General features: G+C 38.8%; 1 protein-coding gene across 2 annotated transcripts in view; it reads left to right on the top strand.

Annotated features, from left to right (window-relative positions):
* SMOC2 (SPARC related modular calcium binding 2) overlaps nucleotides 1-24262 on the top strand; it is a 146637-nt gene that overhangs the window by 45459 nt on the left and 76916 nt on the right. For both annotated transcript variants that reach the window (XM_063307455.1, XM_063307447.1), the window contains exons 3-4: nucleotides 20170-20276; nucleotides 22900-22999. In XM_063307455.1, coding sequence (XP_063163525.1) covers nucleotides 20170-20276; nucleotides 22900-22999 — 207 coding nt within the window. The remainder of the gene's footprint in view (nucleotides 1-20169; nucleotides 20277-22899; nucleotides 23000-24262) is intronic.

The raw sequence follows: 24262 nt of genomic DNA, 5'->3' as shown, positions 1-24262 counted from the left end.
AAAATATGGTCATTTTTTGATATTTTAGAAAATGAGTATTAGATGCAAAAGCCAGGAATTCAGAGTAACCCCCTTCATTTTCCACTGTGTTTGCAGTATATAAATAAACAACTGTCAGAGAGCATTAATAACTCCAGCCACAGTGCAGTGGGTGGGGCCTAATGACCATTGGAATCTTAGCCAACTTGATGGTTCTCTTGTTTTTTTCCAAATATTAATTCCTTAGCAGTCAGAAGGCTAGAATGTCAGATCTATTTCCATTTACTTTTCTTCTTTATTAATAATTCCATCGTTAAAGCAAAGAGTGTGTATTTGAATAAAATACCATAATCGTTTTGGGAAAATGTTACCTAAAAACTCAGTTCTAGTTAAAAATAATGGAAATTATTTGCAGAACATTGCTATTATATCTACCTTTTTTCAAACAATCCCCTCTTTCCAGATGACTGCAAGAGAGCTTTTCATAATTAACTTTAAAATAATACATTCAGGACATTTTGGGACTTCTTCAAAAGTGGGGCTAACAGGAAGTGGTCTTAGCAGAACTAAATTCAGACTAAAGCAATAGAAAAATGCACTTTTGATTATCAATAAATATTAATCATTCCTTTCCTATTATTTCTCCAGTTTTTGGGAACTCTAATATCCTTGAGAGTTTTGAAGGCTCTGTTGCTTGAGACTTACTGGAGACCTCCCAAACATGCATTTTCCAGCTGAGTTGCATTGGTTTAAGAACCTCAGAGATTGCAGAGCATTTCATCAATTGAGGGTCTTTTTTACTGTATGATAACAGTGAAGGAAACTTTTTGTAGTGGATAAATAAATTCTGTGCTCCCTGACGCATCAGTTGCAAAATGAGCAAAGGTGCTAGGATTGGTGAAGGAAATGGAGATGGGGCCATGCAGAAAATTTCTCCTGCATTTTTTCCTTGTCAGTTATAATTCCGTTCGATAAACATAATTTCCTTTTGAAATTTCTTTCAAAAAAGAAAAGAATTCCAGATAAATTTGCACGGTTAAAAAAATTCTTGTATTTATCAAGGGATAAGATGGCGCGGTGGCGCTGCGGGTTAAACCGCTGAGCTGTCGATCGGAAGGTCGGCGGTTCGAAACCGCGCGGTGGGGTGAGCTCCCGTTGCTCGTCCCAGCTTCTGCACACCAAGCAGTTCGAAAACATGCAAATGTGAGTAGATTAATTGGTACCGCTTCGGCGGGAAGGTAACGGCGTTCCGTGAGTCATGCTGGCCACATGACCCGGAAGTGTCTATGACAACGCCGGCTCCAAGGCTTTGAAACGGAGATGAGCACCGCCCCCTAGAGTCGGACACGACTGGACTTTACGTCAAGGGAAACCTTTACCTTTACTAAGATGGCAATGGGATGTGCCTATCACGGTAGAGATCAGTTGTCTGCAGTCTCCTCAGCTTCCTACTTTTGATTCAGTTCTAAGGTGAAGACACCATGAAGAAATTCATCCCATTGGGCTTTTTCAGACTGAGAAGTGTGGGCAACCAAGGAGGCTTCAAAGTGATGTAAAGACATGTAACCAAAAGCAACAATAATGGCACAGGCAACCACTGACACTCCAACGATAAAGAAAGCTACATATCCCCAAGAGAAATTGGAAAGAAGCTCTCAAACATCCTGGGAATAAAGTATTCTTCAAACAGCCTGGCGCTGCTATAAATGTGACAGACTTTATCACATTAAAAAGAAATATAGCAGGGACCTTTTGGCCACCTCAAAAAATATCATTAATTAAACACAACACAAATCATCCACCCCACAGATTTTCCTCTGGAGAGGGACAGAATGTCTCCTGGAATTCCTTCTGGCTGGCTCCCACCCCCCAAAATATCAAATTTGCTTTCTCTAGGATTCTGGATGGAATTTGTGTTCAGCCTTCTCATGATCAAGCCCACTGAATCTGGTTGGGCAATTAATCATGATTAGCGATGAGTGTGCTGGTTCAGCTCAGCTCTTAGAGCTGCTTGCTAGGGGTATGTGGTGTGTGGTCAGCTGAATGACTGTTGCTGCCACTTAATGATGGTGACTGGGGTGACTTAGTCTTGGAGGCATCAGTAGCTACAGTATTTGCCTATGCCAACACCTAATGCTAAGCCTGCCACCATGAGGATCCTTGAGAGAGTTTGGATGAGTGTGAGATATTATCCTACATACAAAATCACAAGGAATTTTCCCCCATCCCATCTGCTGACCTAGTCCCCCAGCTGTTAGTGATGAATTGAGATGAAAGGTTTTAGTCCCTGAGTGGCATCTCTTCAGCTTACACCTCGGCATCTTCAAATTTCACATCTGCAATCTCTGCCAGCTTCCTGGGTCTTGTTTTGATTGTGAGCAATATTAATAACAGATGTGTCTAATGGAGATAAAACAGATTTCTTTTTCTGTTGAGTGGTCCAGACAGCAACATTAATATTGCCTGCAGCTCCTTTTCCTTTCCAATGAATGGAAATGGCAAGAATCCAGTTTAGCCTATCTACACAATTAGCAAATTCCTGAATTATATCAAATAAATTTTCAAACAGTTTTCAAGGCTGGCTTTGACAAAGTGCTAACATATATAGGTATTGCAGAAGGGATCAGACTTTGGAACATCCTTTATTTGTTAATAATAATTGTCATCAGCTTTTTCTCTTTGTAGTTCAATGGTTTTTATGGATGTAATAGAGCATGCGCTTGCACAGTGGGTTGGCTGCTGTGGTTCCTGAAACAGAAGTCCCTATGTCCCACTCTTATAATATTTATTGTTGGAACCTGCAGCCCCTCGCCCCAGGAAAGCATATTCAGTATGCTACCACCATCAACTCTTTACCAAGAAAATCCCCTTCGTCACTTATTCAGGAGGAGGAAAGTATGCTGGCTTTCTTTCATTTTCAGTGGCTTAGCAGAGTGGCTGGGATGTGTGTGAGAGGCTCAATTTCTTATCAGGATGAGGGTACAGATTCCAGAAGAAGATACACATTTATTATTATTATGTTTGATTGCACAGTCAACCAGATGTTTAGACTGGATTTGGCATTTTTGTCCACCTAGCAAGTCCTTCCCAAGGAACTTGACAGGGATAGGAAGATGTTGTTGTTTAATAATAATAAGGGTATTGTTGCAGGATGTAAGCTGTTCCAAGTAAAGCTGCCTTTTGCAATTAACTCGTGATTTTGTCAATGCTGAAGGTGTTGAAGTAGTGCCCCACGTGTTTTAGAATTGCACCCAAGGTGCCTATTACTATTGGTACTGTCTTTGCTTCCTTTTGCCAGTCATTCTACTTCTATTTGCAGGTCTATATTTTGTGATTTTCTCCAGTTCTTTTTCTTCTATTCTGCTGTCTCCAAGTATTGCAGTGTCCACTATCTAGACTTTTTTGTCTTTCTTATCAACAATTCTTATTCTTATTCTTATTCTTATTATTATTATTGAGAACTGAAGACAAAGGAAAAAAGGGAAGAGCAAAATATCCCTTAAAAATCCCTTTTAAAGACGATGCCTAAGAGAGAAATATGTTTGCTCCTGATTGGTTGCGCAGAATTTGAGTTTTCAGGGCTGCTGATCTCTGCCTGCTATCCAAATTGACAACTTTGGTTATGATTGGTTAGCCTTTCATGTCTGGAACATTTTGGGGTGGGATTTCTTCCCCTTCACTCTAATAAACATGCTGTATGTTTCTAAAACAGCTTTCTGTAACCTGATGTACTACAAGTTTATAGATTGTAGAAGGCAACGGGAAACCACCCCGCTACAGTCTGCCAAGAAAATGTCACAAAAGTGGCATCTCCCCAAAGGGTCAGACATGACTCAGAGCTTGCACAGGGGACCTTTCACCTTTTCACCAGGATTTTCAGCCAGCATGGCCTTTGGATGGGAAGTCTAGGTTACTAACATATCTGAAGGTACACAGGATAGGGAAAGCTGCTGAAGAATACAATATTTCATAAAAATCATGGAATCAGGAAGTTGGAGTGACCATTTAGACCAACAGGTTTGGTCCCCTGCCCTGGGTAGGAATCTAAATTAAAGCATCCCCAAAAGATGCTTGAAGGGGAGCCCACAGTCTTGCAGGATAATTTGTTCCACTGCTATTACTGTCAAAGAGCTCTTACTGCTAAGATTTTTTTCTAAGATCCAACTGGAATTGATCTTCTTGTAACTTAATATCATTATTCAATGTTCTGCCCTTATTGATGAGAATAAGTCTTAACTATATTCTATTCCCTCCCCCTTTTTTCTATTCTTAAGACTGAATGTTCCCAGTTCTTTCACTCTCTACATTGGGTTTAGTTTCTAGTCCCCTGATCATCATTGTTGCCATTGTCTAAAACTATGCCAGTTTCTCTAAATCCTTCTGAAAGAAAGGCACCCAGAACTGGATAAAACACTTGAGGTAAGATCTCATTGATGCAGAATACGAAATCCTGTAATTTGGAAATTATACTTCCAGCAATACCTGAGGTGTGTATGTGTGTGCCAAAATACCCAATCTAAAATACCCCTTTTGTGGGTTGACACATATAAAAAAAAGGTACAGCTTAGATGACAATACTGCACCTGTAATCCTGCCTTTTTGTTTTCCTCTCTCTCTGTCTCTCTCACTCACACAGACACACAGATGGTGCTGCAGATGTCTGATAATGTAACCTAAAACTGTATTTGTATTATTAACTGTTGTAATGTTGTAATGTTCTTCTGACCTATATTCAGTTTGGAATTAATTGCTATTCCAAGATGTTCTTTGCAAGCCAGTTTTGTCTAGTGGTTAAGGCTCTGGGCTAGAAACCAGGAGACTGTGAGTTCTAGTCCCACCTTAGGCATGAAAGCCGGCTGGGTGACTTTGGGCCAGTCACTCTCTCTCAGCCCAACTCACCTCACAGGGCTGTTGTTGTGGGGAAAAGAGGAGGAGGGAGGAGTACTAGGTATGTTTGCCATCTTGAGTTATTTATGAAAATAATAAAGGGGGGATAAAAATTAAATATAAATATAAATAAATAAATAAACCAAGTATCCTTCATCCTATTCCTGTGCATCTGATTTCTGCCTCCTAAGTAAGCAATTTTCATTTGTCTCAGTTAAATTTCATTCTCATAGTTTTAGTCCATTGCTCTAAACTATCAAGATTGTTTTGAATTTTGTTTCTGTCTTCTAGAATATTAGCTATCCTATCCAGTTTTGTGTCATCTGCAAATTTGATGAGCAAGTCATGCAAGTTCTTAAAAAATATTATGATGTATACAGGATCCAGGACTAAATCTTGTGGCACCCCACTCAATACACCTCTCCATTTTGAGGAGGAACATTTGAAGAGCAATTTCTAATATGATCTTCAATCAAGCTATTTATCCATTTAATTTTAATGCCACCCAACCTTAACTTAACTAGCTTGGTAAACAGAAAGTAATGGGATAATCTGTCAAGTAGTTTTGCAGAAATCAAAATGTATTATATCTATAGCATGCTCAGGAAGTTACTTGCATTAATTTCTTAGCAGTTTATAATGTTATAAAAACTTAATATAAAAACAGGAAGAGCCATGCTGGATCAGGTCATAAATTAACAGCTTCATAGTCTACTGCAGCAATCTCTATTATACAGTGCCAATTGGATGCATTTAGTAAGCTCACAACAACTGGAGTGCAATGGCTGTCGCTTCCCAGAAACTAGCATTTAAGATACGCTGCCTATGATTCAGTAAGTAGTAAACACTTATCAAAATAATTAGCCATTGATAGCCTAATCCTCCATAATCCTGTCCAGTTTCCTTCTAAAACTATCCAAACTGACTGCCGTCACCACAGCTACTGGCAACAAATTCCATAGTTTAAATATCTGCTTTGTGAAGAAGTATTTCCTTCTGCTGGTCCAGAATCTTTCTGTGTTTAGTTTCAGTAGATATCTTTGAGTTCTAACACTGTAAGAGGGGAAAAAAATATCTCTTTCCACATTATCTATGCCAGGCATGATTTAGTATAATGGGAGACATTTTCTATTCTATATGTCTCCCCTTGCCCTTCTTTGTTCCAAACGAAAAAGCTGTAATCCTTCTGCAGAGCTGTAATTTTCATTCACTCTTTCTTGCAGCTTCTGTATCTCCATAATATTCTTTCTAAATTACAGTAACCAGAAATTACCAAGGTACTACATGTATGGCCTCACCCTAAATTTGTAAAAGGGCATTATTATACTGGCAGTTCTACTTTCCATTCACTTCCTAATGATTCCATGGATGGAACTTGCCTTTTTTGCACACTGGAGTACACTGTGGATCCAAGATCCCTTTCTTGATCAATCATTGCCACCTCTAATCCCATTAATGTACAGGTGAGATCTAGATCTGATTGTGATAACCTTGTTTATAGGGCTGTTCAGTATTTCAGATTCAGATCTCAAAAGGTACCTTGTAAATGCAGGAGTGAGAATTTAGGAGTTCTTTAAAGCAGCCACATCTTTTTCTGGGGCAGCCCTAATTGTTTACGTTGAAGTATTTATCATTCTGAAACGTAATCACCCCATTTAGGGAAAACATGTTGGTATTCTTCACAACTTCAGCAAAGGATCGTTACCTTGTCATGGTGCTGGAGCTTGAGCACCTCAATGATGCCATGAGCTAAACCGTGAAGGGCCACCCAAGACAGGAAGGTCATGACAGAGAGGTCAGACTAAATGCGATCCCTGGGGAAGGTAATGGCAACCCACCCTAGTATTCTTGCCATGAAAACTAAATGGATCAGTACAAATCTCAGATATACAGATGATACCACTTTGATGGCTGAAAGCGAAGAGGAACTGAGGAGCCTTATGATGAAGGTGAAAGAAGAAAGTGCAAAAGCTGGCTTGCAGCTAAACCTCAAAAAAACCAAGATTATGGCAACCAGCTTGATTGATAACTGGCAAATAGAGGGAGAAAATGTAGAAGCAGTGAAAGACTTTGTATTCCTAGGTGCGAAGATTACTGCAGATGCTGACTGCAGTCAGGAAATCAGAAGACGCTTAATCCTTGGGAGAAGAGCAATGACAAATCTCGATAAAATAGTTAAGAGCAGAGACATCACACTGACAACAAAGGTCCGCATAGTTAAAGCAATGGTGTTCCCCGTAGTAACATATGGCTGCAAGAGCTGGACCATAAGGAAGGCTGAGAGAAGGAAGATTGATGCTTTTGAACTGTGGTGTTGGAGGAAAATTCTGAGAGTGCCTTGGACTGCCAGAAGATCAAACCAGTCCATCCTCCAGGAAATAAAGCCAGACTGCTCACTTGAGGGAATGATATTAAAGGCAAAACTGAAATACTTTGGCCACATAATGAGAAGACAAGACACCCTGGAGAAGATGCTGATGCTAGGGAGAGTGGAAGGCAAAAGGAAGAGGGGCCGACCAAGGGCAAGGTGGATGGATGATATTCTGGAGGTGACGGACTCGTCCCTGGGGGAGCTGGGGGTGTTGACGACTGACAGGAAGCTCTGGCGTGGGCTGGTCCATGAAGTCACGAAGAGTCGGAAGCGACTAAACAAAGAAACAACAACAAATTCTTCACAAAACCTTTCTGATTTTACAGCTTTGAACAGTTTGATATAATCAGCGAACATCATCCCTTTACTGATCATCTGTAACTCCAGATAATTTATATACCACTTAAAAAGCACCAGTTCCAATCATTATCCTTTGAAGATCCACTTTACAAATCTCACCAGTATGAGAAATGTTCATTTATTCCAATTCTTTTTACCCTATATTTTAACCAATAACCAATCTATCAGAGGGCCTTTCCTCTTATCCCATAAAAGCTGAATTCAGGAGATTTTAGTAGGGGTATTGTCAAAGACTTTTTGAAGGCCCAAACATGCAGTATCTATTGGGGCATCTTGTCTACGTGGTTGCAGACATCCTCAACTGTTCATGAGAAAAGTTTTGTTTTTTACTCATTGCTTCTTTCTTAAAAATGGGCATCACCCAGTCTTTTCCCCAGTGCTAAGGAGCAGTCGATAAACAGAAGTTGCATATTTTCAAGAAAAGAAATTGCTTATTTATGTTTAAGATTTATTTAAGACTTATTGAGTAGATACCACCTCAACACAGGGATTTATTTAGTTTTAGTTTGCTTTTAATTCTTGTTACCCCTATTTGTCTCAGTTCATCAGATGTTCCCTCTGAAATAGCCAGCTCAGGCATAGATATCTGTCTTATGTCCTTAGCAGTGAAGACAGAAGCAAATAATTCATTCAGCTTTTCTACTATTTCCCTATCTTCCTTTAGGAGACATTTACTGGTCTTGTCATCTAACAGCCCAATGGCTTCTGTGGTCTGTTTCCTATTTCAAATATATTTGAAAAATGCTTTGTTATTTGCCTAAATGATCTTTATCATGTATTCCAGAAAGTCCTTTTTATTTTAACTTTTTTGTCGATTGCTTTCATTTCCTTTCTTAGAGTTCCTATGTGTTCTCCTTATCTGGTTTTTTTTTTTTTTGCCTTTAATTGCAACTTTGACCTTGTTTGTTAACTACACTTGGTGATTTCTTAGTCTTTGTGATATCTTTCCTTATCTAGAGTATTCTTTCTAGCTGAGTTTCTAACATAGTAGTTTTGAATTGTTTCCAAGTATTTAGGAGTGAACTGGTCCCTCTTGTCTCTCCCTTGTAATTTCTTAGGTTTTGGAAGCTGGTTCTTCTGAAGTTAAATGTGATTATGTTGGACTCTACTCTGCAAATATCTTCTTATATATACACTGAAGGTTATAGAATTATGATCACTGTTCCTGATTATCAAGTCAATAACTTATACCTATTGGACAAAATTCTGATTTTAAAATTACAATTACAATTACTGAAAATGTTGTATTAATTTTATATTAAGATTACAATTCAGTGTTGTGTCTTCCTTTGTTGGCTCTCTGACTAACTGTTCTAGGGCACAATCATTTAGGTTATCTAGAAATGTATTTTTGGGGGGTCTGAAACAGACATTTTCCTAGTCTATTGAGGATGATTAAAGTTCCTCATTACTACTACTGCTTCTTTTTCAAGTTCCTTTCCATCTGGGAATTTATAAGGACACCCACAATGATTGAGTGAATATCCCCAAATATGAAACAACCTTTAGAATAAACAAATACCTGACTAATCCAAGATATATCCTAATAAAAAAATCATTCTTCTCCATTCAGAAGAAGTCTTCCCAATATACTTTAATCAGTATGTTTGGTGTTTTTTAATCTATTTATTTGTTTATTTTATTTATTTATTTATGTCTCAGATTTGTACTACCACTCATCTCCCCCTGAGGAGGGACTCTGAGCGGTTTATACAATATACATCCCTCTGATACTGTATGTAGGGCAAATCTATACCAGGTTTAAACAAGTCTGTGTCTTCCAGAGTTTTAGAGTAAAACTCCTGTAATCTTTTGCCACTGCCCAGTTGGAGTGGCTGGGAACATTAAGTCACGTATTTGCTATTTCTGATCCTTTTGTCTGGAATTCCCTTCACAACAGTGCTGAGGGAATTTTGACCGTGCTGTCTGTTCCTAACCATGATGATACCAAACTGATAAAAAATGTGTTGTGATATTACAACCCAATAGAATTTTTTTACGAACATTATTTTATCATAGAACCTTTATAAATATCTAAACTGCTGAATGATTATAGGTGGGAATTACTCAGAAGTAAACTGTTTAGATGCCAGAGCTCTAACTCAGATAGCTGTATGTCTTTATACATACACTTAAAATAAAGCATTTTTTTTAAAATGCAGAGATTATCACCTTATTGTTGGCAAGTGGCATCCTGGGAGTGGGGATTGTAGGGACATTAAAAGTAAGAGGGAAGAAGCAGTGTTTTGATGTTCTGTAAAGCTTTTTAGCTATCAGCTACCCAGAATCTTTGAGAATGGGTACCGTACAATGAACACCTTTCTTATTCCTTTTCTCACCCCATTTCACATTAAGGGTATAAATCCCATTTATGGAGTTGTGGCCAAAGATAAATAAAATGATGAAGATGTGATCCTTAAAGTAGCCTGACTTTTCTTTAGGTTTCTGTGTGAGACAGAAAAAAGGTCCCTCCATTTTAAGGAAGCCACTCATTAAAATGAACACAACTCTTAAAGCAATAGCATATCTTTTTGTTTTTTCCAGACATGCACACAAGCCTGAAAAATGTCAGGCTGGTTTAACAAATAGCAGGGAAGTGGTATACCTCTGCACGTATAAGATCCAAAGACTTATTTGGATTTTCCAAGTGTAAACAGCTCTACCAAATAGGTACCACAGGAATCACCTAGAAGATCAGGTAATTCATGGTACTGAGTAGTCAGTCTGAATTCTCCTCCATGGAATCTATTTTTGCCATCCTGCTAGAAACCTCTCATTGGGTGGGCTTGCCTGTATGTGGCTGGCAAAGATCAAAGACCTGCAATGAAAATTTATAGAGCCACATTATAAGTAAATGCTAAGATTCCTGATTAGTTTGGGTTGTTTTGTTTTATTTTATTTTAATTAACAACTGATCATTTCTGACTCCTCTCAGCTGGATTCATTTAATAGCGTACTGAATTGGAAATCGGAATTGATTTAATCTGTTGGTCAAGCCTAGGGAATGGCTTGTGCCAGGCTGCTTAGCATGTGCATTTAAGAAAACTCTGGAAAAAACGTTCTGTCTTTCTTGAGCCATGCATCCCTTTTCTTATGTGCTTAGGCTGCAGTTTATTAATGCTGGTAAATCATATGAGTGGAAGAGGCATATCAACCTCTGAAATCTATGACAGAGCCCAGCAGTCTCTTGTGTTAATGTTTTCTACTACAGATTAAGGTTACTATGGTAACTAATAATTTTGGCCAGGTGAAGAGGTTGAATTTAATTGTCCTCTTTTCGGGTGTTAATTTTTGCACCTGGGGGGAATAACTTGCCTGGATTTGTGTTAGTTTCTGTTCCCTTCTGTGTAGGCATGTAGAGAGTTAAGCAGCTCTCACTGAGAGCCTGTAAGAATGCAGAAGCTTTTAAATATGTTCGCTTTCTGTAAATAAAATTATTTTTATAGAAATGCGTGGTGTGTGACTTTTCTGATCTCTCCTGGGCCAAAGGCTTTCCTAGCAATCTGCTAACAGGTTATGGGCCCAGTAAGCAGCCCAGTAAACCCACTAAGAAGCCCAGTAAAACCCCAGAGAGAATAGAGAGATCAGCTCCACACCTCATGCACAATTTAAAGGCAGGTAGCAAAGACCTGTGAAGATTTTCTTTGGAGCCACCTGGAGATTTTCCAGCAACTGCCGGTCTGCAGGACTTAGAAGCTAGCTGAGGTGACTTGCAAAAGGAGGAAAAAGCCATGGCTACCTCCCAGCCCTCAGCAATGCTTCTGGAGCGCCTATCAGAGACCAACTATTTGAATTGGGCCCTGAAGATGGAGATGTATCTTCGCAGAGAGAATCTTTGGCTGCCAATTGGTGAGCAAACCCCCCAAAATCCCAGTGCTGAATGGCTGAGACAGGATGAGCAGGCTAGAGCCACCATTATCCTGGGAGTTGAGGACAATCAGCTAGTCCGCATGCGAGGTATGCAGTCTGCAAAGCAACTTTGGGACGCTTTGAGAGACTTGTATGTAAAGGCAACAGCAGGGAGTAAAGTTACCCTGACAAAAAAGCTGTACAAAGCCTACCTTGCAGAAGGAAATAGCCTTCCTGAGCACCTGCATTATATTCAGCAGCTGTTTGTTGAGTTGTAGGAGAGAGGAATGGAATTTACACCCCTCACAAAATCCTATATCCTCCTGTCCTCACTGAATGAAATGTGGGACATGGTGATTTGTACCCTGGAGGCTATGCCTGAAGCAGACCTCACCCCATCGTATGTTACACAGCGCTTACTTGCTGAATGGGAGAAGAGAGAGAAAGATCCCCCCCCCATCTCTTCTGGAAAGCTGCAGTACCAGAAAACAAGGGAAAAGAAGGGAAAGGAAGCTGAGGCCACAGCACTAGCCAGCCAGCGATGCTTCACTTGTGGTTCAGCTGGACATTTGCAGAAAGACTGTGCCTTGAGACCCAAGAGTAGAAAGACAGAGAAGAAGAACACAAGGGCAACACAGAAGAAGGCTCTTCAGACAACCCAAATTGCACAGGTTGCTGAGAAAGGTAATTCTGATGTATGGATGTTATTCTGGGGCCAATTATCATTTATGTAATTGTAAAAGCTCTTTTGTGTCACTGTCTAAAACTGAAAGACAAAGTGTATCTTTGGCTGATGGGTCTGTGACCAAAATTATGGGACAAGGTGACTTGTATTTATCCTGCTTGGGAGAAACTGTAAAAGGTGTGTTGTATGTGCCAAATTTACAATCAACCCTTTTATCTGTGGCACAATTGGCTGCAACAGGGTATGTCATAACATTTAAGAAAAATGGTTGTGAGATACATAAAAATGGAAAATTGTGTGCTACTGGTATATTAAAAGACTCCTTGTACTTTGTGCAAAATGCAAGGAAGCCAAGCTGCAAGGCTGCAGTTGGCAACACACCATATCATGACCAATGTGTACACCTGATGCACAGGAGATTTGGTCATGCTAATGTCAAGTATATAGCACAAATGCCACAGCTGTGTGCTGACCTCAAGATAAAACCCTGTGACAAATACTTAGATTGTGTAGTTTGCAAAGAATGCAAAACACTAAAAGCTCCTGTAAGCACAGTGACAGAGTTACAACTAGACCTTTGGAAATTGTACACTGACATTATTGGTCCTTTTGCTCCAAGTCTTGGGCAAGCAAGGTATGCAATGACCATCACTGATGATTTCTCAAGATACACATTTATCTACATCTTAAAACACAAAGATGAGGCATTTGAGAAATTTAAAGGTTTTGTGACATGGGCAAATGGAAAATTCCCTAGGCCTGTATCTGCACTCCAATGTGATAGAGGGGGAGAGTACCTTTCTCACAAATTCAAAAGTTTCCTAGTGGAAAAGGGGATAGAACAAATTCTTTCTAACCCTTACACCCCTCAGCAAAATGGTGTTGCTGAAAGAAAGGGCAGAACCTTGCAAAATGCAATGGAATGCATGCTAAAAGATTCACATTTATCTTTTAAGTATTGGGGAGAGGCAATATCTACTACCTGTTATGTACAAAACAGATTGTATAACTCTGTGATTCAGGACACTCCATTCCATTTGTTTTATGGTGTGAAACCAAAGGTAAACCATCTTAGAGTGTTTGGTAGCACTGCTTGGGTTTATATTCCAAAACAACAGAGAAGGAAAGGCCTGGCAACAAAGAAAGCCGTCTTTGTTGGCTATGAACAAAGCCAGAGGAGCTACAGGTTCATAATGGGAGAAAAATTAATAATTAGCAAAAGTGCTACTTTTGCTGAACAAAACTGGGGGAGATTAAACTCTGGCTCTCCAGTTGATCTGACCACCACAAGAGAACAGCAAGGACTTGCTGATGGTGATTGTTTGCCTGATGAGGACATTAAACCAGAAAAGCAAACTGAAGATCTGTCTGATGAGACAGATGCTTCTCAGGAAAGTGCTAGGAGTCAAAATCTAAGCCCTGTATTACCTCGCAGATCTCAGAGGAGTAATAAAGGTGTTCCTCCATCATGTTTTCAGGCTGAAACAGTAAAGGCATTTCACATATTCACAGAACCGGAGTCTTTAGAACAAGTGAATGCTTTACCACCTGGGATTGCACAAAATTGGCATTCTGCCATGCAACAGGAGTTAGCATCCTTGAAAGAAAATAAAACATGGAAACTGGTAAATCTACCTCCCAATGAACGCTGTCCAGGTTGTAGGTGGGTTTTCAAACTGAAAAGGGATGCTGATGGCAAAATCCAAAATATAAAGCAAGGTTAATTGCAAAAGGGTTCACTCAAAGGAAAGATGTAGATTTTGACAAGACTTTTGCACCAGTTACTAAAGGTGAATCAATTAGAATTGCTGCACTCAGAGGAATGTCAGTTCACCACTATGACATTCAAACTGCATTTCTCTATGGTGATTTAGACCACAAATTATACATGCAGCAACCCCCTGGCTATGAAAAAGGGGAGAATCTGGTCTGTGAACTGCAGAAGTAAGTCTATGGGTTAAAACAAGCTGCTAGATCCTGGAACCAAAAATTAGATGAAAAACTGCAGAATTTTGGTTTTGAAAAAGGAAAAGCAGATCCATGTGTATATATGAAGAAAGACAAACAAGGCTGTATGTATCTGTGCATTTATGTTGATGATTTGCTGCTATTCACATCAACAGAAAAAGGCTTGATTTTGAAGCCTGCATGAAAAGCCATTTCACATTAAATAGCCTTGGAACTGTAACAAATTACCTACATTTGGAAATACACAGGAAGAAGGATGGTAGCTTTCTGTTAAACCAAAGGGGAGATAATGTTAAAATATTGTGAATGGAAAGACAGAATTGTCAAAGAAAATTGGTTTGCATCTTATTCTGTAGTATAAAAGGGGGAGCGTTAATATGTTTTCTACTACAGATTAAGGTTACTATGGTAACTAATCATTTTGGCCAGGTGAAGAGGTATTTAATTGTCCTCTTTTCAGATGTTAATTTTTGCACCTGGGGGGAACAACTTGCCTGGACTTGTTTTAGTTTCTGTTTCCCTTCTGTGTAGGCATGTAGAGAGTTAAGCAGCTCCCACTGAGAGCCTATAAGAATGCAGAAGCCTTTAAATATGTTTGTTTTCTGTAAATAAAATTATTTTTATAGAAATGCGTGGTGTGTGACTTTTCTGATCTCTCCTGGGCCAAAGGCTTTTCTAGCAATCTGCTAACATCTTGTACTTCACAAGTGCAGACATCACAAACTGTCACAGAGGTGCCCCCATGAAAGCAGATGGAACACATTATTTACAAAGTGGGGCACTTAAAAAATATAGACACTTTAGCTGTTCTTGATAGCTACCTAGCTCTTCCTGCTCTAGAAGATAGAACATCAAGGGTATTTCCTGTAGTCCATTCAAAATGTTCTAGGGGAACTGACATTAGTCTGGCTGAGTCACTGCAGAATCAAATCCTTCCTAATCTGAAACAGGAGGTGATGGGCATTTGGAACTCCCACTGAATGACTGTGTTAGAATAAATGGCATGTATTCAGTGTAAGCCACTGAGAGAGTTTTGATTGCAGTGGCACAGAAACATGTTCAATAAATAAAATTGTTTAGTAAGGCAGTGTAGAGCTGTGAGACACAACACACCTCCATGCTTCTATGTGCTTTGAGGGCATTGATTGTGGCAGTGCCCCCAACGTGATTTGAAGCCCTCATGTCTTTGCTGTGCTTCAACAAGGCAAAATACATACTTCGGGCTCGCTTTCCTTTTGCAGAACTCAGAATAAGCCTTGTGGAAATCTTTATCTGGTTGGTTTTGGATTGTAATATAACTTGGTTCCTCCCTTGACTACCTCCCTCTCTCCTCCCTTTTTGCTCTTTTTTACTGGCATATTTTTCTATTCTGATGGCAGATTGTGGAAGCAGCGGACAGATTGTGGTTTCTGCTGGAAGAAAGCAGTTTAATTGGCAGAGGTGGCTGGAGCTGTCTTGAGTGCTTGCATAAGCAGAAAAGTGTGTAAATTTAATAACAAGCTTTTTTTTAAATGTGCCTTATCTTAACTCCCTCCAGCCACTGAATTTGTTAGTTAGGATTTCATTTTTAAACTAATTTAGTAGACTGGCCCTCTAAGGAAGCCTGAAGTCTAACATGCTCTGATAGTAATGATCTCTAAGAAATAAATGAACATCAACTTAACAGCTTCCAGGTTTCTGATGTGAAGGGGAACTATAATAGTCTTACTTATAGATAACAGCCACAAGAGAGAGGTGAGGGAATCTGAGTAATATTCTTCTGAAGAGGTAAAAGAGAGAAAGGAAAAAAATCCATGGAGGCAAGGGAAAGGCAGGAAACCCAGAGCTGTCCAAATTGTGTGAATTGATTGTGTGTTTCAGATTAGCACCATCTGTTCAAAATGTTTATAGATTTAAGGAAATCTCAGTGTGTTTGGTTCAAGAACAACTAAGCATACAGTATGTGTCTTGCCTCAGGGTACATTTTACTTCAAACACTTCATATTGACTACTTTCTAAATAGTCGTCCTTGAATGATAAATGTTGTTTTGATTTGTTAAATAGGAATTTACATTAATCATAAATGACTGAACAGACAGGGCATAATTTTGTACATTATTATGCGGCAGTCTTCTTTACAATGCAGTTTATTTACAATGCCCCATTTAAATTAAATCAGTCATACAGTATATGGAATTTTCTCGTGATTAAATGAGGATTTTTAAAAGACACATTTGTACTTTTGCATTCTCTGGGTTAAATATCTAACAAACTGGCTTATAAAGCTAAGCTACAACATGATTTCCTGGATTGTTTGTGCAAGAACAGCACAAGAGGGGAGTCTTTCATGCTCCCAAACAAATCTTGGTAGTCTCACCCATATGGCTGCCCAGTAGTGAACTATAGCTTCATTTGTCTTACATCCATTCTGCTGCCTGAGAGCCTGATGCTAAATTATGATCAAGAATTCAATACAGCTTGATTTATTTCATTGTGTCAACATACAGGATTGGTGAAATTAACTTATTTTCAGCTGAATACATTGTCAAGTGAAAGTGAAAAGTGAACTGTAATTGGCCAACTACAATTTTGAGAAATAAGCATCAGACACCATGCCTTTAAGCTGGCTTATTTTCCTAAACATATTAACCTGGACTAAGCACTGTTAGCCAGATGCAGACATAGAAGCAAATTACCATTACTTGAAGACTGGAAACTAAAACTTCCGATTTCCTCTTGATGATGCCAGAAGGTAAGAAAAAAGGTGAACAGGTGGTTAATATAGCATACCCCAACCTGGTCTTAGTGACTGTGTATATCCTCCTATCATCTTCCCAGCTGATTTTTTTCCCTACTTCAGTGGGAACATTTAAAAAGTCAACAATTTATCTTGATTGTTAAACTGGCAGTTTTAATCATGCATTATGAAGTTGTGATGCAGATTCCATCCCTTATCTACTTGCAGGCAACTTTATGAAGCATGTATGAAAGGATGATGCTTACATCTTAATGTTGTAGTGCACAATTCATCATCTTGACATTGTTCTGACTAGGAATGGATGCATATGGTTTAGACAAGCTTTTTGGATCAGCTGGTTTAACTTAACCAGGAAAATTGGTGTTTTACTTTATTTATGTTTAGATGATGAATCATATTCATTCTCTAACATTGCCCTGGAATCCAAATGAATCCAATGCAAATTAGAAATATTTTCAGTTAAAAAATTAACAGTCTTTTTCTTTTGTCAATAAACATCTGCATTTGAAAGCCGTTTGCCTCGGTGGACCAAACAGCAATGTTTTGATAATCTTGGTTTTACAACACAAGTATTTCTATTCTGTTGGATGTATCATTTTAACAATTTCAGAAGCCATATAATACAGCTTGAAGTTACATTCAGGTTTTTATATGCTCTAAATATTGGATATACTGTAAAGAAGAAAGCTGGCCTCTTTCTGGTGATAAGTCCTACAGAAGAACAGCTTACAATTCTATCAGCATTAAATCTTTGGTGCAATCTGTTATATATCCTATGGGAGAATAGATCCCAATGCATCTTAGTGGAATTTGCTCCTGAGCAAAAGTATAGATAATCATAACCCTCATGTGTTGGAATTCAGATTGCTTTTCCTTTTGACATTTAAACCACATGCTGCACTAAAAATGAAGACAGAAGTCCACCAAAGGAGAGATTTATTTTCAGTTAAAACACTTGCTTCATTAAAACCACATGTCAGTAAGTAACGCATAAGCAAATGCATGAGTTTAGGCTAAGGCGTATGGTGTAAAAGCTGTGCTGACCATTGCACTTTATTTTTAAAATAATATTAGCTGTTAACCACAGCATAGTCATAGATTGACTACAGCAAGAGTTTTGGGTGTGAATGGGAGAATTCTGATATAGCTAAAACAAAACTGATTATGGTATGTGTTTTAATGGATTAGATTCCTCATTTGGGAAATGTTTTTCTCTCTGAAACCAAGAGGTGTTTCTAATGCAAATAGGAAGTTCAGCTTTTTGGATAGCAGAGATTTGTCATTAAATACTCATTTTTATTCTTTTCAACACAGTGAAAAATTGAAAAGAAATTATATAAAGAGATGGCTGACTGCTCATCTCTCTGTCTTTCCATCTGTCAGTGGAATAACTCTGAAAACACAATGGGATCAAATTTAGTATGGTGAGAAGAAATAGCAAATGTAAAAATGGGCCAGATCAGGACAGGGACTGCTGAGAAAAAACATCCCCCCACAAAAAAATCCCCCAATGCACCTTTATAGGAGAGGCTGTTGGGCCATAGCTCAGAATGCTGATGATGATAGAGAGTAAGGCAGATGACCTTGACAGAGATAGGCCAGATCTGTATCCAGAGCGATGAGGAGAAGAACATGGCTTAAGTCCAAAACAAGCAGAAAGTATGCGTAAGCGGCCCAGACAGAAACCTCCCTAATTCACATGGGTATAAGAAGGGGTGGAAACACAGCACAATCAGACTTGCAAGATTCTATTATTATAGCCACCCTCAATAAAAGTACGTAGTCTTAGCCTTCCTGTGGAGTCAATTCTGGTCTTTCTGGTGGCCTGACATCCTGCTTCATTCTAAGTCACCACTCTCATTCATGTGTCTCAGAATAGAGTGTCTGCAACCTGAACTGTGTTTTCCAATGTACTCATATATACAAACATACAGAGACACAACGTAAGAAGAAACCAGACATAATGCATTATTTTGTTATGCAGAATATATAGATGCCTTGTGTGGCTAGTTCTGATAATGGGATTGGAGAAATTCCAGATGTCATGATTTCAATGCTTTCCCTAACTTTTAAAATGCGCTTTTGCCAGATTTTCCAAAATAATTGTGCACATGAAGAAAATGCCTTTAAACATTTGTGTGAACCCATAGAACATCATTTTAAATAACACTATCCCAGGTTATAAGAGGTAAGGCTTACAAAGAAAACTAACTATGGATTTAACAAAACTAAATATTAAAATAAATCAATAAAAATCAGAGTACAGCTACAATTTATCTGTACTACAAGTGTTCCCATTTTTTATCCAGAAGGCACATGGGAGATTCTAAAAATGTATTTGGTTAGCTTCACCCATTGGAGGTTCTTGTGATATCCCAAGCAATTTATCTATTTACATAGAGCTCTGTCCTTGGAGACCTGAGACTAATCTACTATTTTTACCATTTGTCATATTTTTCCAGAATTTTGTTTCATTTTTGCACCTTTTGTCACATTTTCTACTTATAGTATGTTGTATCATTTGTGCCCTTGTAAAAAGAGTTAATCTTTGTGGGTCAGGTTTCTTACTTGAATAAGTCAATTGGAAGGAAGGCTCTCTGAGTTGTGGCTTTTAAGGACTTTTTGATGATGGCTCTTCTAAAACAAAGCTTTTAAGATTCCTTTCTGTTCATTCCTCTGCTTCCTTCTGATGACGTTGAGAAAACAAGTTCAATTTGTTAGAATACCAGTTAAGTTGATTAGCACATGGGAACTCAACTAGGAACTTGACACATAGCAGCCATATCACATTTCTGAAATCATCCATTTCATCATTACTTACGTATGAATGTAAATTCCTCTGAGCTCTACTTTGAACTTAAAGTAATGTTTTTGGTTGACTTAAAACATAGTATTTAATTCCAGTAGGATTCACAATAGATGTTTCTGAGCTGATAGGCACATTTTGAAGTTTACAAAGATATTGTGAGCTCATTTCCAAGATTCTATGGTAGTGTGAGTTTGCTTCCCACCATCCCTTCTAGTTTTCAAGGATGCTCTATTATTTGGATTACTTTTTATCCTTTTTTTTTTCTGGGAGGATAGACTTCCATGTGAAGCACTGGACTTCAACAGATGCTTTATTTTTAAAGAATGACTTTTGTGGTTCATGGGACGTTCTTGAAATTAAAGATGGCTGTCACTTTGTTTTTCAGCCCCATTCATACATAGCTTTCAACTAGACTAAGAAATCCATTGGAAGCCAGGGTAAACAGCAAAATGCTGCTGCAACATAGGCAAATTTGGTGATATTCTCATTTGCACAGGACTTAATATTTTATCTCCTTTCTTCAGATGTTTCACGATGTGTGGCAGAGAGGAAATATACCCAGGAACAAGCACGCAAGGAGTTCCAGCAAGTATTCATTCCAGAATGCAATGATGATGGCACTTATAGCCAGGTTGATTGCAACAATTATTTCATTGATTATTCATTTGACCCATCTCTTTCTCTAATACCTGATTACCAAGTTCACTTTCTTTTTCTGACCTTGAGTTACCATTGATTGGTTCTGAAGTAACTATGTTGTTTCTGAAATAAAAACAGCTCACATAAAGATATATAACTTTTAAAGTCAAAGATGAATTCTTAAGATCTGAAAGTTATTAAGATGAAGATCTCATACTACTACTAGCAGTATTGTGAAGGTGTCTCCTGTTTCCTGTCTCATTTCTTGCAAGTGTTTTAAAAGCTCGGCCAGATATATACAATGATAGCTAATGTCATGTTAGTACTTTTCTGCTACTTCAGTAAGATTGTCTCCTCCTTTCCTCTGCCCTGCAGAATCCTGCTCTCAAAAATCATTTTAGAAGTTTGTTGACTCTCCAGAAAAATTTGTGAGGATGCATAGGGACCTGGAGACTCCATCATATTCTACTGATGGAAGAAACTCTACTAATACAAGCATGTTATGAGATTCTATTGAAAGTTGGGTTACCCATCTGTTAAGTTACACATTTATCTTAGCTATGATTGAATGCTTATTAAGAAGCATAGGCATCTTATTTATAGCATTTTAAAGCATAAACTGTGGAGTCCTTGGTGCTCTCTGAGCCTGGCTGTTTGCTTGCAGACGTTTCATTACCCAGCTAGGTAACATCATCAGTGCTAGTGAGTGTGGGGTTTGCTCCCTGTTTACGTACAGTAGCTTGCCCTGCCAGTGTTGGTGGGGGCTACTGTATATAAACAGGGAGCAAACCCCACACTAACTAGCATGTTACATAGTCAGGTAATGAAATGTCTGCAAGCAAACAGCCAAGCTCAGAGAGCACCAAGGACTCCATAGTTCAGCCCCGAGCTACATATATTCTCTTCTATTGAAAGCATAAACTTTACAAAGGGTAGGCTGATTTTCAGTTACTGTCTTTCTAACAATGAAACACAATTTTTGATGGATTGCATGACTGCACCTTATGGATCAGATGCTATGCTGTGAATAAAACTTATTAGGGTAATTCCAGTCAACTTGTTTTAGTATTTCTGCTCAGCTGAATAGAACTAACTAACTAACTGGAAAGTTTAATTAGCTGCAGCCTTAAGTAGCTTGTATTTTAGCTTAGAGATGATTTGGATAACTGTTTCATGACAGGCAGAGCTTCAGGTATGGAGAGTTAATGCAGTTAATTCATCTCAGTTAATGGAGTGTTGGGTTGAATATCCATTCCATACTTTTGTAGGGCACCCCTCTATGTACAAACACAAAAAAGAGATGTTTGTGACTTCTGAAAAAGTTAGTGTTTTCCACTATTTGAAGTGGGAGTCTGAGAGAGACATAATGTTCTTATCTGATTTGGAACAGGATGGCCTTCTGTTTCCACCTTGAGGGCCAGAGAGAATACTGCTACAGTATGATGTGCTATTATGCCTTTTAAATGAGGATAGAATGGTGGCATTTGTTTATTTAAAATATTTATATCCTGCCTTGTATTTAGGAGCTCAAGGCAACATACATTGCACTCCCTCCTCACGAAAACAACCAGTTGAAAAACATTGGGCTAAGAGAGAGAATGGCTGGCCCAAAGTCCCCCTGTGAGTTTCTTTGACTGGGAGTGGACCAGAAGCTGTCCAGCCCCATAACCACTAAACCAGCCTAGTCTTCATTCTACCATTCCATTGAGCTGTTCTTTTGGAAATAAAGGAAGAATGCTCTAAAGCTGCAGATCTTCAAAGAATTATTTTTTTCTTTACCAGTATTTCCCCAATTGACAAAAATAAATGGACAAACTTAATTCATATTAAATCACCCTAAAATACAAATTTGAGAAAGGTTGTGACTTGATTTGAATTTGAAATTCAATGCATTCAAGTCTGCTTGCACAATCAACTCAGATTATATCATTTTAATTTTTCCATCCATGCAATGCTTGGAAGGGCAAAAAATGACTGCATTGTGAGTGAGCTGTCATTGAGTATCTGCTGAAGATATTATTAGTGGTTCCCCAATCAGATCATGGGGTTCAGGTTTTGTCTATTCTCATCCAAGTTTCAAGCTGCATCCATTTAATATAATCCATAAAAACAAATGGGCCTATTGATTTTGATATGATACTAGATTTTGCAGAACTCTGAAAAGGAAGATTCAATTATTACAGATACTAACTGGAAAAAAATAGGGACGCGGTGGCGCTGCGGGTTAAACCGCTGAGCTGTCGATCGGAAGGTCGGCGGTTCGAAACCGCGCGGCGGGGTGAGCTCCCGTTGTTAATCCCAGCTCCTGCTCACCTAGCAGTTCGAAAACATGCAAATGTGAGTAGATCAATAGGTACCGCTTCGGCGGGAAGGTAACGGCGTTCCGAGTCGTCATGCTGGCCACATGACCCGGAAGTGTCTATGACAACGCCGGCTCCAAGGCTTAGAAACGGAGATGAGCACCGCCCCCTAGAGTCGGATTCGACTGGACTTTACGTCAAGGGAAACCTTTACCTTTACTTTAACTGGAAAAAAACCCCAGCATTATCTCTCAAGAAAATGTGAGATATTAAAATATTGTTTCTGAGTTTCAAATACTTGGTATTTTTTCACAGGTTCAGTGCCACAGTTACACAGGCTACTGTTGGTGTGTCACTCCTAATGGTCGTCCAATCAGTGGTACAGCTGTAGCACATAAAACTCCACGTTGCCCAGGTAACTATATATACATTATTGTGGCAGAAACCATTCTTACTGTTTTCTTACTCTCTATCTAACATGATACACGGAATCACATTATCCACATACAAAAGTTTGTTTGTTTGTTTACTTATTTGTCAAATTTATCACCGCCCATCTCCCCCTCAAGGAGGGACTCTGGCCAAATTGAGTATTTGCCAAATTGAGTATTTGTTTATTATTGTACTTTTCTATTCAACTGGTTCTGCTAACAACAAATAAAATGTAGAATACAAAAAGAAATAATGATTCAAAACTGTATAGATCTCAATTAACAAGTAAAGGATTGGCTTCTTTTCTAAAGTGAGAGCTGAATGCATTCTCCAGCTTGGGAGCAACGTAGGAGAAAGCCTTCTCTCACATGCCAAATAACTGAGTCTCTAACAACAGGAGGAGAGAGAGAGAGACAACCAGTTTGGTGTAGTGGTGAAGGCACCAGGCTAGAAACCGGGAGACCGTGAGTTCTAGTCCTGCCTTGGGCACAAAGCCAGCTGGGTGACTGTGGGCCAGTCACTTTCTCTCAGCCCTAGGAAGAAAGCAAGGGCAAACCACTTCTGAAAAACCTCGCCAAGAAAACTCCAGGGACTAGTCCAGGCAGTCACCAGGAGTCAACAGTGTCTCAAAGGCGTACGTACACACACACACACACACACACAGGGCCCTCCTCTGCAGAGCTTATTGCCTAAGTAGGTTTGTAAGAGATGGACCCTCAGATAGCCAGGTCCTAAGCCATTTGGGGTTCTAAAAGTGCATGTCAGCACCTTACATTATGCATGGTAAGCAGTTCCCAACCAGTGATGATTTTTCAGTTCCAGTTTTATGTGATCCCAGGATCAAGCCACTAGTCAGCAGCCTAGCTGCCCCATTTTACACCAGTTGCAACTTCTGGATGCTTTTCAAATGTAGCCCCAAGTACAGTAACTTGCAATAGTCCAATTTATATTTTGGCTATTGAGCATCACAGTGTATTAGATTTATTGTTCTTTTTAGTTTCTGTATGGTTTGGTTTCCTATTATTTCAGTGGAGCCATGAACTTCATGTCACAGAGTAATAGATAACTACTTTAAACAATAAACAAATTTCCTGCAGACCTTATTTTAAAAAGTATAATTTTATAAATCTTCAGTGCAAAACTCCAATGACCTGAGCATGACATTCAGGCTGCAATTCTATACTTGGAATTCTGGCATAAATTTTATTATGGTCAATGGCGTACATTCATAAAATTGACAGCAGAA

Source organism: Candoia aspera, chromosome 1 (assembly GCF_035149785.1).
Source record: "Candoia aspera isolate rCanAsp1 chromosome 1, rCanAsp1.hap2, whole genome shotgun sequence".
Lineage (NCBI taxonomy): Eukaryota > Metazoa > Chordata > Lepidosauria > Squamata > Boidae > Candoia > Candoia aspera.
This window is presented reverse-complemented; position numbering and strand designations above follow the sequence as displayed.